The sequence below is a fragment of the Alternaria metachromatica genome (assembly GCF_023757995.1).
Source record: "Alternaria metachromatica strain BMP 0045 chromosome Unknown scaffold_5, whole genome shotgun sequence".
In the NCBI taxonomy this organism is placed as follows: domain Eukaryota; kingdom Fungi; phylum Ascomycota; class Dothideomycetes; order Pleosporales; family Pleosporaceae; genus Alternaria; species Alternaria metachromatica.
This window is the reverse complement of record NW_026055496.1, coordinates 69,700-84,463: the sequence shown is the minus strand read 5'-3', so window position 1 is coordinate 84,463 and position 14,764 is coordinate 69,700. Positions and strand designations below refer to the sequence as shown.

At 54.7% G+C, this 14,764-nt stretch overlaps 5 protein-coding genes across 5 annotated transcripts; 2 read left to right on the top strand and 3 right to left on the bottom strand.

Moving 5' to 3' along the window:
* Positions 1–192: 192 nt before the first annotated feature.
* Positions 193–1,240, top strand: J4E83_002964 (uncharacterized protein; the record flags this gene model as incomplete). Its single annotated transcript, XM_049329904.1, has 2 exons — positions 193–330; positions 386–1,240. 2 exons carry the CDS (start codon positions 193–195, stop codon positions 1,238–1,240), a joined length of 993 nt encoding a protein of 330 aa, XP_049190400.1.
* Positions 1,241–1,740: 500 nt separating this feature from the next.
* Positions 1,741–3,173, bottom strand: J4E83_002963 (uncharacterized protein; the record flags this gene model as incomplete). The annotated part of the gene is made up of 3 exons (XM_049329903.1): positions 1,741–2,143; positions 2,197–2,523; positions 2,572–3,173. The coding sequence occupies 3 exons, from the start codon at positions 3,171–3,173 to the stop codon at positions 1,741–1,743; spliced, it is 1,332 nt and encodes a 443-aa protein (XP_049190399.1).
* A 1,086-nt stretch (positions 3,174–4,259) lies between these two features.
* J4E83_002962 (uncharacterized protein) lies at positions 4,260–7,899 on the bottom strand (the record flags this gene model as incomplete). Its single annotated transcript, XM_049329902.1, has 5 exons — positions 4,260–4,309; positions 4,360–4,594; positions 4,642–7,532; positions 7,580–7,767; positions 7,826–7,899. 5 exons carry the CDS (start codon positions 7,897–7,899, stop codon positions 4,260–4,262), a joined length of 3,438 nt encoding a protein of 1,145 aa, XP_049190398.1.
* A 1,359-nt stretch (positions 7,900–9,258) lies between these two features.
* On the top strand, positions 9,259–9,861 carry J4E83_002961 (uncharacterized protein; the record flags this gene model as incomplete). The annotated part of the gene is made up of 2 exons (XM_049329901.1): positions 9,259–9,644; positions 9,711–9,861. 2 exons carry the CDS (start codon positions 9,259–9,261, stop codon positions 9,859–9,861), a joined length of 537 nt encoding a protein of 178 aa, XP_049190397.1.
* A 922-nt stretch (positions 9,862–10,783) lies between these two features.
* Positions 10,784–11,955, bottom strand: J4E83_002960 (uncharacterized protein; the record flags this gene model as incomplete). The annotated part of the gene is made up of 2 exons (XM_049329900.1): positions 10,784–10,999; positions 11,050–11,955. 2 exons carry the CDS (start codon positions 11,953–11,955, stop codon positions 10,784–10,786), a joined length of 1,122 nt encoding a protein of 373 aa, XP_049190396.1.
* Between the last annotated feature and the right edge of the window lie 2,809 nt (positions 11,956–14,764).

Below are 14,764 nucleotides of genomic sequence, written 5' to 3'. Positions count from 1 at the left end.
TGATATCGCGACATCGCTGCCTAGACTAGTCCCAAAGCGAACAACACCTGACCACGCGACTTCCATGACGAAGTTCTATTAAAGAAGTCGCGTACACGCGTTCTAACGTGTTGTTTCAATCTCATCTGCGTTCTGATCCATCTCGACACCTCTCAGATATTTAACCCGCAATTGACTTACCAGCCATTCGCCATGACCGACATTAGCGCTCCAGCAGAGACCTTTGCGTCTGGACGTTACTCCAAGCGCAAGAGGACTCAGGTTACATACCACCTCGATGAACTGGACGTCTCGGACTCAGAGTCGGACTTTGACACGCCACAAGCAAAGGTTCAATGCACCTCTGCGTGAACTACAAGCACTGAGACTAACGAATCTACTCCAGAAGCGTGCAGTCGCAACAAGCTCCCGCCCGCTTCCCAAGCGCAAGATCTTCCCTTTCCTGAAACTCCCTGCCGAGATCAGAAACATCATCTACGAGTACACGCTCACCGACCCCTCTGGCATCAACCTCGTCGGCGTGTTCAAGCACAAGCGCCGCAACGTAGAGCGCATATCCGCCAAGCTGCAAGCTGAGCTATCCGAAGGGTCCAGCTGGTCTGATGCCCAGCGCATGAACAACGGTATCCGAAAGGCTCAAGAAGAATCAGCGCCTCTCGTCACGTCGCTTCTCGCCGTGAGCAAGCAGATCCACCAGGAAGGCGTCGATATCCTATATGGCAAGAACGAATTCATCTTCACTGATAGCTTCGCGTTGTACAACTTCATGATCAACCTCGGTCCCAACCGCTCCAAGAGCCTCAGAACGCTCCGCATACTAGGCTGGCTCCATGGCCGCGCCATGAAAGCGTACAATCACTCTTGCTTCGCTGCCCTCGTCTGGGCCACCAACATTACCGCCTTTCATATCGACTCCCAGATCGGCTGGTACCGCGCCTCCAAGTACGGCGCCGACCAACTTTACCGCGATGCGTTCCCCTGGATGGAAGCTGTGGGTATGGCGCAAGGCAAAGTCGACGCTGTTGTCGACATCATCAAGCTCGGCGAAGACCATTTCGACAGCCGTAATAGCTATCATCGTTATTCGTCTCAAGCGCCGAAGTCTAACGATGATATGTACGAGGAGTTCACGACGGCGTTGAGGAAGTCGCTGGGAGCACAGCGACAAAGAGTCATGGCGCCGACTAGTCAGGTGAAGAGAGTTAAGGTTGTGAAGAGAGTGGTGGACGACGAGGAGTGAGTATGAACGGATATGCTGGTCGCAGAGCAAACCTGACGAACTCACAAGACGTACGAGCGATGTCGAAGAGGCGGAAGTGGATACAGCGCAAGGCTTCATAGGGTCTGTTCGGAGTTGGTGGTCGAATACGTGTATGATTTCACGCGCCTGTACATGAAGCTGTCAGTCCTCACTACTGCGACACGACGAACCCGGCATGAAGGATGGCAGAGAAATAGAACACTTGGTACATACCACATTCATTCAGAATCCAATACTAGAGAAATCGATCACTTCGTATTTGCTACACACATTAAGGATCATATACTACTTTCTACAACACAACCACAGTCTATTAGTATATAAGTATGCAAATCCACCGTACATTGGGTATTAAGCCATCCATCCATCTCCTAACAAATAGACAGACAAGACACGTACAGAGACCAACCAACCATCATGAGACATGAGCTTCGTAAAGCATGACATGACATGACATGCCGACATTATATCCACCTCCTTCACTTGAGCACCAACCTCTCCAACATAACCCTCAGCGCATCCGCCCCTTCCTTGCCATCGACCCCTAACTCCCTCTCTACCCCACGAACATGCTCCTCCGTCTTGCCCCTCAGCTCCTCAATAACACCCTTACTGTATTCAAAGCTGCCCTTGCTCTCCATGTATCGAAGCGCATACCGCTTAACCTCCTCATCGGTAGTCTTTTGTTTGAGGATGTTGATCAAGATCTGGTTACTGGGATCGGCGCGGATAGCGTGGATAACGGGGAAGCTGAATTTGCCTTCTGTAAGGTCTTCGCAGAGGCCTTTGAGGGTTGTGTAGCCGGATGTGGGGGAGAGGTTGAGGTGGTCGTCTAGGATCTGGAAGAGGAGGCCTATTGTGGAGACAAGGGGGGTGCAGTCACTGGGCGTTGTTAGCTGGGGTGAAATCTTGGGGTGGAGACGTCGGGCACGTACATATCTGTATGCGACTCTGCTTGCATGAGCTTGATTGCTAGTCTGAATAAACCCCCGGTTTTGTTCCCTACCATTTCTAGGTAGTCTGCTTCGCTCGGACATGTCAGGGTGTCCCTCCAATATAGGTCCATGCCCTGTCCACGGTGCAGGTTCAACAGCTCTTCTGTGAAGATCTCGATGAGCTTAGGGTTGTTCATGGAGAGAAGCAGGGATAGCGCGCGGAAGTAGACGTAGTTGGCCGAGTTGATCGTTTGCGGGGTTCCGAAGATAGAGTGGGCGACCGGGATGCCGCGGCGGAGGATGGACGAGTCTTCTACATCGTCGACGCTGGAGGGGGTTAGGCAAGGGAGGGGAATGTGGGGTGGGTGTGCTTACAGTAGACTCGCGGTATGCAGCATGCCCACCACTTTTGTGATAATCTCGAGTCTCTCTGGCGGCACTTTCAACCACAGGTTGAAGGCTGCGATGCACTGACTCCGTATGTCCTTGCCGGGGTGTCCATACAGGTAGTCGTAGGGCCCCAGTAGTATGCGCTCCTTGCCCTCTGTCCACGCGACCCCATTTCCGTATATGAGCTCCTCGCCAATATCTTTTGCATGTTCTGCGGGTGGTGACAGCGGCGTCGGGTAATTTGTGCTGGCTTCGAGGTTCGCGCCGGCTTGGGTGTTGTCCATGGGCGAGTCCATGTCGGTGTGCTCGGTGCGGGGCGGCGAGTTCAACTGCGCGGCCATGGTCTGCGGCCGAGGTTGTTGCATGCACACGTTTTGGGCAGGCGCGTTCGCAGGATCCGCCGGATGGCTCGTCTTGCTTTTCTTGCTCTGGCCGAGCCAATCAATCTCGCTCAAGGGACGCAGCACACTCGTTCTGGACGGTTGCTTGGCAATGCTCGCGTTCAAATTGAGGATGCCCGTGGAGCTGGTGCGGGGCGGGATGGCGTTGGGCGAGGCGAAGGGGTGGTTTGGGGAAGTGGCCGGCATGATGTCGAGGAGCGCGGAGGTGCCGGACGGTGTTTATACAAGGCGCACACCACTACGCGACCCTCCTCTACTTTGGTTGAGGTGCCTGACGGGCACGCGGCGCCGAGGCTCGTGACAATGCAATGACGGCTGCTGTGAACAGATGGGGTTACCCTCGTAGACGTTACTTTGAGGCTGCAGGATGCGCTGCGAGGACGGGGCGGGAAAGCGGCGCAACAGCCTCTTGGAAGCCCAGTGCGGAGTCCTCGGGTTGCGTCTTCTCTCTATGGTGGCCTCTGGCGCAGAGCTAAGGGGGAGGTTGGAGAAGACCGTCGGGGAGTTGGCCGCATGATGGCAGGCACAAGGCCCTTTTTGCTGCGCATCATTAACATACCGAGCTCTCCATCAAATGCACATGTCGAATGCATGGGAATGCATGTATGACGCCAGGTGTCGCTTAATCCCTGCAGCTGCGATACGCTAACCCCTTCCGACTGGCACGCCTCCATCTGAGATTGCGCACTGCTCACACCCAGCCCCGAGTCGAGCCATCTTGCCCAACACTTTGGATAAATCCACCACAAAAACTGCCACATTATCCTTCTTTGAGCCGGAGATTTAATGCACCCCTCTGGTTCACCTGCATTGGGAACGACCATCACCTAGCAGAAACAAATATGACAAGGGCACGTAGTCCAATTGCGGAACTGGTCTCTATATCTTGTAGTCCACCTTCATTGCAATCCGCCCGCACTCCAAAAACAGCAATAACTCGGCTGCCGCCAGTGCAGCATTAGATATTATACAAATCAAAAGGCTTGTGTTACAGGCAGAAGAGGAAGAAGAAGGGGCTCCAAGCCTGCCAGATGGCCTCCCCCAATTCAAACGGGTATGGAAAGGAAATAAGGTAAAATGGAGAAAAGGGTCGAGGGCCGAAAGTATGCAAGGAGAGAGATACAGCCCCAGTTTAGAACCGTTTTGTATCCAACACAACAAGGAAAAGGTGATGCCTGATGCTGTAGTCGTACGTCGTCACAAAGAAAAGCCGAGAGGAAAGGAGAGTGGAGCCGTTGGGGCGAAGAGTTGGGTAGAAGTCGTGGCGACTGTTCACAACGCTTGGTTGTACGCAATCCAGGCATCGTGCGCCTCCCGCAGGACTGGATGGAAGTTAGCAGCTGACGCAAACATCGACCGGGTTGAATCCTACTTTGCAGAACCTGAGCTTGCCCAATGTACGTCTCGCATGCGCACTGCAAGGTACGCCCGTCCATGAAATCAAGGACCACGCTGTTGGGAAGTTCTTGGCGATCTTGGTCAGGTGGGTAGGGTGTGCGAAAGTCGCTGAGATGGAATCGCTTGACAATTCCCTTCTCGTTGTGTTTCGACGGACTGAGGACGAGGTTGCCCAAGGCGTCAATCTCAACCCATCGTCGTTTCCAAAGCTGCATCAGGTTAGCGTAAAGTCGGTATTGACATTGATGAGACTTACCAGAGTGTCTGGGAACTGGATGTTCAGATCGCCAACATGCACAGGTGGTGGTGGCTCGCGTAGAGAAGCCAGAGAGGTGGAGCGCATGTCGTTCTCGGGAAGCGCCAAGCTGCTGTTAGAGTTCTTCCAGGGCATGGCAGACATGGAAGAAGACATGCGCTTGAACATTTTACTGGTCCGCGACTTCTTCTCGTCTTTCTTGTCCTTCTTGTCTTCCCTCTTGTCTTCGCCGTCGTGGCTGTGTACTGATTTGGACTCGCTCATGCGGCGACCGAAGGCTCTCCACGTGCTCTCGGACGAAGCCCGCGAAGGCGCATTGCTGGGCTCGCGGGAGTGTGAAGACGAAGGTGGAGGAGAAGCAGGCTCCGGTCTTCCACGGGTAGGGCTCCTAGGCGTGATGGTTGCCTTTTGGTGGTCGATGATAAGAGGACTCTGGTGGAGATCGAGTGGTGTGCTCTCCGTTGGCATAGCAAGCGTCGGCTTCATTGTGCGCTCATCGCGAACGATGCGGGCCGTCACTTGCACAGACTCCGGCTTCTCAACTCCTCGCTGTACGTTGTATACTGTCGACTTGACTGGCGCCGACTGTTTCTTCTTGTCAGGCGTTGTTGAAGCAGATGAAGCCAAAAACGAGGGGCTTTCGAGACGCGGCGTAGATTTCCCGCTGGGCGAGATCTCAACAGGTGTTGTTGCAAAGAACGAGGATTTACGCTGGGCGACGGAGCTTCTAGTGCTCAAAGCAGAGCTCGCAAGACTTACTTGTGAAGCCGATTCCCTGTTGGTCTTGTCTGCAAGTGCTTTGATCCTCTGAGAGATGCCGGAGGAAACGTTGATTTTCTTCGGCGCGGTGCTGGAGTCGGACTTTGGCGCAGGAGGCCAACCGCCTGAGATCTTACGGCCAGTTTGCTCAGGTGACAGGCGGCTGATGCCATGGTAATTCGACGACGCTGATCTTGGAGGTGTTTGTAGGTCTGTTGCAGAGCATTTCCTGGGGAAGAATGGGGTGATTGGCGACTTGGATACCGACATGGGCTTAGCTTGGTGTACTGTAGCGCTTTGCAGCTCCTCCATGAAAGAATCATCCGACAGGTACTCGGTCTCGGATTGGTCCGCGCTAACTTCGAGTGGATCCAAGACAGCACGTCGCTTTCCTTTGGTTTCGTACCAACTTTGATGCTGGGAAGACGGCATGAGCATAGACTCCCTGTTGCGTCTCTTGGACTGTCCCTCCTCTTGCTGGTACCCTTCGTTCGACGGCATGTAGATGGTAGATTCGCGGTTCGAGCGGCGTTGTGATGGCATGTCATTCTCCCATGGCCTTAGGGTGTCCCTCTTGCTGCTGTCATCTGCGTCATCGAACGACGGCGCTCGCTCGGTAATTACTGGGCCTTGCGCAATCTCCTGTGCTTCGACAGGCGGTACGGGAGTCGTGCTCTCAGGAACCACCGTCGGCGTGCTGTCAACTGATTGCTCTTCATCCACAAAATCCGCATTGTGCGACTCTTCTTGCTCGTCAGATTTTTGCGATTCTTCCATACCTGCCTCGTCCTCCGAGATAGACGACGGCCGTGTTGAAGGTGCGCCGGTGGAACCGTGGGTCTGGGCGGATACGGGTGACGAAATCGAAGCAGTAGAGTTTAAGTCGTCTGTCTCGGTAGGACCATCAGCGAATGCAAGGCCAGAGCGGCTTAAACGCGACGAGGAAGGGAGATCGTCGCCAAGCAGGGTCTCCTTGTCGGCGTCAGTTTCGGCCTCAGGTTGTGCAGCGGAGGGGCCATCATCGGGCTCGGTCGCAGTAACGGTCGCATCTGTCGTAGTTTCATCTTCGGCGTCAGTCTCCACCTTTATCTCCGCGGCCTTGACTTCTACCTCCGATGCAGCATCTTCAGTAGCCTTCTCCTTCCGCAGCTGTTGGGCCTGTTGTTGTTTCTTGCGCATCTCGAGAGCCTTCATGAGTCTTGTCCGCTCCTGTGTCGATCCTCCCGCCCTGAGGTGACTCCTATATGCGGACACGGGCATCGACTTGGTACTGGCGGGGGCTCTCGTGGAGTATACTGACGAGGCGGGGGATTGTGGCATCTCAGGCATTGGAGGAACCTGGTGTGGAGGAGGAATAGCGATTGCGGGAAGGGTGCTCGAGGCGTTGGTCTTGGACTCTTTCTTCTCAGCTGTCTTTCGTGCCGCAGAGCGCAGACCTGCCGGGAGCGATGACTTCGGTCTCGCCAGATCTGACGGAGCACTGCCCGAGGTGGATGGTCTCCTGCCTTCGAGCGATGGCCGCGGCCGTGGTCCCAGCTTAACCTTTGGTTTGGTGTACTGCGCGTAGTAGTGCTCGTACAGTTCGTTGTAGTTTGGTCGTGCAGTCTGCGAAGAGTTCCGGGGTTCTGGTCCACCTTCGAAGAGCGAGTCGTAGCTTTTGAGCGTGTCCTGGAGATCCGAGAGATCGGTGTCGTCTGGCGTCGTCGGCCCTTCGGTTACCGTCTCCATGGTGACATGGGAAATCTGTGGTGACAGTTTGTGCTCGACGACCTTCTCGTCCAGCATCAACGGCACCGTCTCGGCTTGTGAGTTGATCGACCCGCTCCTCGTGAGATTGTCTTCGCTGTCTCTAGATGGCTCCAGTATGGTGGGTATGTTGGACTTCGCAGTTTCCGGTCGTGTACTGCCGTCTGCATCGGGCTGGGCGCCTTCCTCGGCGGCCTCTTGGATCCAGCTGAGCTTCTGCTGGCGCGACGATCCGCTGGAGGAGGAGCTCGACGGGGCGGCGGTGTGCAGACTGCACGCGGCGGTAAGAGCGGCATCGCTGAGCTCTTCCGGGGTGGATATGGACAGGACGATGTCGTGGGGCGCAAACTTCTCGGTGATGTTGATGAAGTGGACACTGACGCGGGCTGTCGAGCGTTAGTCGTGGTCATGATAGGAACTAGCCTCCACATACCCTGAAGCAGTCGCGATGTCCCCTCGGGCACGTATTTGACCAGGACCTTGCGCCGGCGGTACAGCAGGAGGCCGTACAGCGGTGACTTTTCCTCGTACTGGGCGACGGCAGCGCGCGCCTCGCCAGCACCGCCAGTGCCGCGGGTCAGGACTTCGACGGCATCCCTTGACGTGTACCTGAGCAGGAACCTAGATGCCAAACGTTAACACGTGGTCCGCGTGCGAAGAAGAAATTGGGACGTCGTACCAACCGCCAGCTTCGGCGAGGGCACCCTGGTACGCCTGTGTGACCTCGACATTGTCCAGTCCGTTCAGCGACATGGTGCCAGGTCAGCCGGAAAGCGACGCTCGGGGGTGCAGACTCTCAAAGCCGTGCGTGTCTGCGGCGAAGAGTCGTCAAGTCGTGATGTTGAAAGCGCCAGAGGCCAGGAGGTCCGGGCTAGTAGGGGTCATGCAATCAGGGATCCGAGGTGGCAGAGTATCAGAGGCAGAGGCAGAGGCGCATGGGGCGGCGGGCCATTGGGGCTGCTGCGCTGGGCGTCGAGGCAAATGGACGCTTCAGGAACTGTGCCGTGCAATGCGCCTAGCAGTCTCCTCCAAAAGAGCAAGCTGGAGGAAGGGCAGTGAAGGCGAGCGTGGAGCTGAAACACAGGGGGCTCCATGGCCTGAGAGCACTAGGCACTTTATCTCCGCCTCCCGCTCCACACGCCTTCTCACCGACATCGACTCCCCAGACTGCACCACTGCTGCACTGCACGTGTGCCCGTTTGTTCTTTGTTTTTATGAGCGACGCGATGTTGTACAAGCGATTGCATACAGTGCTGTCTCCACGTGGTATCCTTCGATAATCTCGGATACTCGCACGCATGACAGCCCTGGCCCGCATGAAGACCCTCACCAACGCAGGTACAGCCGGCAACTCTGAGGCGCCCCAGGTCACACCCTATTCGATCAGATCGACAGTCAAGGGCTGACGGCTATGAAAGCCTTCCATTGCTTGTGCCGCCGGTATATCGCCGATGACAAGGCGGGGAAGAAGAAGCAAACAGCTGCCAACCCAGCAGTCGATCGCAGTCCCAATGCGCATCTTCTTAGCTCAAATTCGAGCATCACCAGACGTGACAGCACCTCGCAGCTATACTAGCCAGTCTAAGTTCTATAACACGACATCCCAGTCCATTCCACTTTGTTGAGGGCCTGTGGGAACGCGTCGGACCTTGAAAAAAATGCACCTCGACTCCGCCGTGCAGTATAAACAAGCTTCGTGCATTGTTTACTGCAAAACACGGTACGCGTCGCGGACTAGGAAAAGCTAGACGGCAGTCCGTCTGCAAAGCTCACCTACCTCGACACTAACTCTTCGGTGCTGCCCCGCTATCCATCCAGAACAGCTTTGCCCCTTGCAGCGACCCACGTAAAGACACCATGCACGTCGTTGGCCATGACCAGGCATGCGCTGCATCGCTGATCGGTCGGTAGCGGCCGCGAAAAAAAGATTGAACAGTGAACCACGACCATAACCACAGCCTTCTGCCTCACCACCACCACTCTACAAACGTCAACTTCTACCCTTCAATCCCAAATCCTAACTAGCCAAATCTCCGGTCCCAAACTATCGCATCGCGAGAAAAGCAATAAACGGCTATCCCGAACCACTAGTCACTACCCTCAACCCTAACAATGACATCACTCCCACCCGCCAGCGCCCTCCCCCACGCCTCCGAGTCCACCCTCACCAACGTTCTAGACCTGCTCTTCGAGCCCTCGCCTCCCCTCCGCACAATCACCTTCCCCGTGCTGCGCTCCGCCACCTTCCCCAGCTATGACATCCTCATCACAGCCGTCAATGCGCAGCTCGCCGCACTAGCTGCCTCGGATGACGAAGCCGATGTGAAGAAGTTATCTGAGATTCTGTGTTCGCACCCGAGGTTGGGCGAGAAGAAGGTGGATAGCGAGCAGAGTCGGAAAGAGCAGGCGCAGTTGCAGCAGGGTGGGGAGGAGGAGAGGGAGATGCTGGGACGGTTGAATGAGGAGTATGAGGGGAAGTTTCCGGGGCTGAGATACGTGTGAGTTGATTTCTGTTTTTCGGACTGGTCTATGTTTGGGGATTTCTGGACTAACGAGGGGTGTAGTGTTTTCGTCAATGGTCGCCCCAGATCGGAAATCATGGAGAACATGCGTTCGCGTATTGATCGGGGTGATATCAAGGCTGAGCGACAGGAGGCCATTCAGGCCATGTGTGATATCGCTCTAGACCGAGCTACCAAGTTGCAGAAAGCATAGGATGTGACTTCAGTACGGGGATCAGTCTCCGGAGTTGGCCGAAAGATGTCACTCTCTGGGATGGATGAGTTGGAATTGGAATCTCGGCATGTTGAATGATTTCGTAATTTGAATCAGATACTGTTGTACATGCTAAATGCTCTTCTGAACACTCATACAAAACAGAAAACGCCAAAAGGCTTCCCGTATCCTTAATCTACATACACAACATCCCTACTCAAGCGTGGACCATTTGCGACGATAAAGAGTCCCCAAACTCCAAACCATTGGACGTGGAAACGCTAAACAGCCTGCTTTTTCCCGCAATATAGTAGTACAATAAACACCAGATGCCCTTTTATTCTTCCTTTTTTGTGACATCCCCAACCCCCCATGCTCCGAACCCTTTTTGTGAATTTTGGTGGTACAAACAAGTTTTTTCAGATTGAAAATGCAATGCGAAGTGAAATTTTCAAGTCGTAGTTGATTACGGAACGTATGGTATGCGCCTTGTTCTAGAAGTCAAAGGCGCCGTCGCTGGGTGGATGTGATGCCGATGATATATGCTGCAGATCCAGTAGGTAGATTCTATCGCGTGTGAAGCTCGCTCGTTGAGTACTATTCTTATGATCCAAAACGCATGAACATCAAGTTCCGCTGCCGTCTACGTTCTTCTTCTACGTCACTCGTGCGAACTGGCTGATCTGCTCGGCCTGGGTGGTTGTCCAAATGGTTCCATGCCGTCGGGTTCTGTCCTATCATCGAGGTATCGAGCGCAGTGAAATTTGGCGACTTGGAAACCGGCAGGAAGTTCGGCGAAGGGGGAGCAGCCAATGGCATCAAATTCGGCGAGGCAGGTATGGCCGCAGATGCCGAGGCGAAATTGGGCGACGTCGATACAGGAGGGAAGTTTGGTGACATTGGCGCTAGTGTTGGGGCAAGATTAGGAGAAGCCATCGTCCGTGCTGTAGGCATAAAGTTTGGCGAAGTAGCGGCCGCGGTGCTCACGGCGAGCATCTCCGGTGAGACTGATTTCGTTGGCAAGATTGGCCGGAAGTTTGGCGACATGGCGAATGAGTCTGTTCTCTTGGATGCGGACTGCGATGTTGCGAATAGGGCGGGAAAGTCCGGCGACGTTGATGCGAGTGTAGGTGCTGGGCTATCGAAAGTAGACGCGCTTGGCCATATCGCGTCTGCGCCTTCATCTACCTGGTCGTAGTCGCCAACAACTGGTTCTTCGTGGCCCAACACGTTGAATTCGGAAAACATGCTCGTTGCATGTGTAGTGTTGGTGTATGATGTGGTGGATGAAGTTGAAGTGACGGCAGAAGGCGAGAAAGGCACATCATCGTCGTCTTCGTATGGGTTTGGTATCGGCTCATCTTCGTCGTCGAGATGAGCGTACGGGTCGAACGCATCACCACTATCTTCAACGTCGAGAGCGTCATAGTTTGAGAGTCCGAGTGGGGATGGCGGTAGGGGTAGGTAGTCTCGACGTGGTGCCGGGTCTCTTGCAGCATGAGACCATGCTTCGTTTGGCGAGCGGAACGCGGCCACCTCGTCGGAAGGACTTCTTAATGTTGGGGATGGCGAGGTAGGCGAAGGGCTTCTCGAAGACGCTGGAGAACTGGAAGGCGACCCAGATACTACAAAGTGGCCTCCAGTTCTCACGGCAGCACTGGGTGGTACTGAAGGATCCCGCGAGTGTACTGGTCTCGTATAGGTGTCGACACTGCCATGGTTGAACTCTAGCCTCGCCAACTCAAGTTGTGCCTGTTCTTTCTCCTGCTCAACTGGCACACGACCGCGTCCGTACTGCGCCTCCTTGGTCACGATACATCGTCTGCGTATGCCATTGAGGATGGCGGCCTTTCTAAGCAGGTTTCGTCCAAGAGCCTTTTGCTTGGCCCATACTGCAATCTTAGAACTACCGCGATCCACAATGTTGGTTGCTGGGTGCGAAAACTGTGGCGATAGTCGTGAAGTGATGAGGAACAATCGAAGGCGCCGCTTCTTCTTCTGCACAGAAGAATGTTCCCCATCGATATCCGCCACCGCTCGGCTGCGCTTCCTGGATCCGCACGGCGATGGGCGAGGCAAAAAGGTAAGCCCCATAGTGGGCTGGGGAAGTATATTGAACTCCAAAGTAGACGATTGTCCAATGGGAAGTAGGTTTTCGAATCTTCGAGTTGGTGATGTTGCGTGCTCGGTGGGGGCTTGCATCATCCTCCGTTGCCCAACTTCATGCACTGTCTTCGGGAGATGGAGCTGGTGACGCGAATCGGCATTCTCGCACAGCAATCCTGATCTAGCAGTGGCGAGGTGTGATGGTGCTAGTTCAGACTGTCGAAATGTCGGTATGCCGTGCGGATACGGCGCGAGGTTGACAGATGGATGTGGAGCCAAAGACGCCGTGCTAACGAAGGGCGAATCTTAGCTTGGGGTGTAAGCGTGCAATATCGAGGTCCGGCCTGTCACGAGACGACCTCTGGAGCCCGAGACGAGATGCGAAGTAAGCATGCGCGTGACGCAGTTACTGATTGGGCGAGTTAATATCGAAAGCCAAAGGGTCGCCAGCGAGGGAACATGTCGGTGCCAGAGAGTAAGCAGTCGGCGACGATGAAAGTGGTATTCTGTCTTGTGCAGAAGAGGGGCTAATAATATCGCTAGGGAGGTGCAGGAGCGGATGACCCAGCGCTATGGGCAAGATGCGGAGAACCCCAGTAGCCATCTGCCACACTACCACTAGTGACATGCACACATCATCTTCTTACTGGACAACGTGAGAAGGTCTTTGCAAGCCACGGCATCCAGACACGCACTCTGTGGATTAACCACTGAAGACTCGACCGCAGCATCGGTCAAGGCCAGCTTTGTGAGGCTGCAACACGTCGTAGCGGAGGCGAAAACGGGACTTTTTGCTCGTGTTTGAGGGAAGAGGCGCACGCGGACTGAAGAGGAGGGGATGGGCGCTGGCCGGTCGGAGAAGGTCTCCATGCCCAAACTTGATTCAAGTGAGGCTTCAAGCTTCAGGGGTTCCCGTCTGTCAAACCCTGTCGCTCTTCCCCAAGATGCCGCCGATCAGCCCAGACCCCGAATCCTTCAGCTGCAGCCAACGAGAGCACCATCACGCTTTTTGCCATCCGCCATCGAGCAGGAAGAGTTTGCGGCCATGTCATCACTTGGAGAAAGCTGGGTTTAACCTTGTCGAATGTAGACAGATGACAGCAACACGCGCGTACACCATCAGACGAAACCACGACGCAGCGAATGGCAGATTCGATGTCCGAGGCACAGTCTGACAGGGTCTAGGGCACCGACGATCCGAGAACCCTGGGGTTGTGCGACGCATTCGGCTCCCCTCGAGCTGAGCTGCACGACATGGGATTTACGATCGCCCAATAGCGGGGCAGTCGCTTCCATGTCTTGACGAAGATGCCGGATCACTGGGCAGCAATTTCCAAGATCCCATCGTAACAGCAGACCGCTCAAAGGCGAATGTACGTAGAGGAGGTGTATGCGCGATGCCTCTTTCCTTCACATGCGATCGACGATGCTCCTACGTCTATCTCACCTGTCTTGATGTCAGCAACTCTGCCCGCGGAGAACACCTTCCGCCTCTGCGGACCACGGCGCTTCACGAACAACAGCCACCTCACAATGTCGTGCTCCACATCTGACCTTCCATCTGTTCGTGTAACAACCTTACGTTTCGTTTCCCCTTCTCCAGTCCTGCACTCCAGCTTACACCGCATCTGCAGCACACGCTGCACTCCGCACTGCTGCACAACACACACGCACACTCATCTCATTCGCCCACCCCATCCTAAATCTGCAAGTCGTCACGAGCCCTAATCTCGTTCGTCTCGTTCGACGTGTCCAAAAGACTAATGCTCAAGCTCGCACATCGGCGACCTCCATATTCGCCTTCTCTTTTTGTGCTGCTGTCTGCTGTGAGAAGAGGGTGGCCTAACACCGACGCTCCTTCCTCTTGAACAACAAAATTCACGCAACGCATGACAGCCCAGCCCAACCCGCATCCGTAGCGCCATGCATGAAGATGAGGCTCAGCGTGCGTCGTTTGAAGGAAAATTCGTTCGTTTTACCGAGAGAATAAGCAATATGGACGCCACCTACACCACATCGCGATGGGTGCACCACCCACCTAGTCTAAGTGAAATTGCCAATGAGAAGCTCCTTGGCACCACACTTCCTCGAAATGCGATTTGCGGGACAAAGCTTGCTATGAGCTTGTGAGTCGATCAGGATCCGCGAGTATACAGTAGTGGGCGAGTGCGCTGTGTTGGTCGGTGGAGTGGGCCGAGGGGAGAGGACAGTCCCGTCCCGCTCTTGGCAAATGGCGACTGAACGGTGAGCGAAGGGTAGTAGAGCCCGAAAGGGTAATTAGAGCGAAGATGAGAGAAGGGTATTTGAGATCATGGTTAGTCGGTAGCGGAGAAATGCTCCAGCAGAGGGCATGGCTATCATGTGCACTGGCATGTATTTCAAAACGTATGCTCAGATAACTTGCGGGTGATTGGGTACTTGAAAGTACTAGATCGAAGGTAGATATGTACTCTGCTTATTGCCCAATCAATGGCTGGTTGCTGGTAGGACGTATATTACTTGACTACATCCACTGCGTGATACACTCGAGACCAGGTTCAGCCTCTTGATTCTCAAGTGGTCTCTTCCACGAGCACCTAGTATCTTCCCTATACGTTGATCAATCCGAAGAGTGAGCACCCTACAGTGCAAGAATCGATCACGCTGCTTCCTGGAAGTGGCGAGCGTGCTGGTTGACGTGTAGTCGCATAAGCAGCTCTCGATGCCGATGCCTCGTCTCGCGATGTGTCGATCTCGCCCTTGCTTCTCCTCTGATGCTAAGCCAGCTTCCAGTGCGACTCCTGATACAATTGCATCC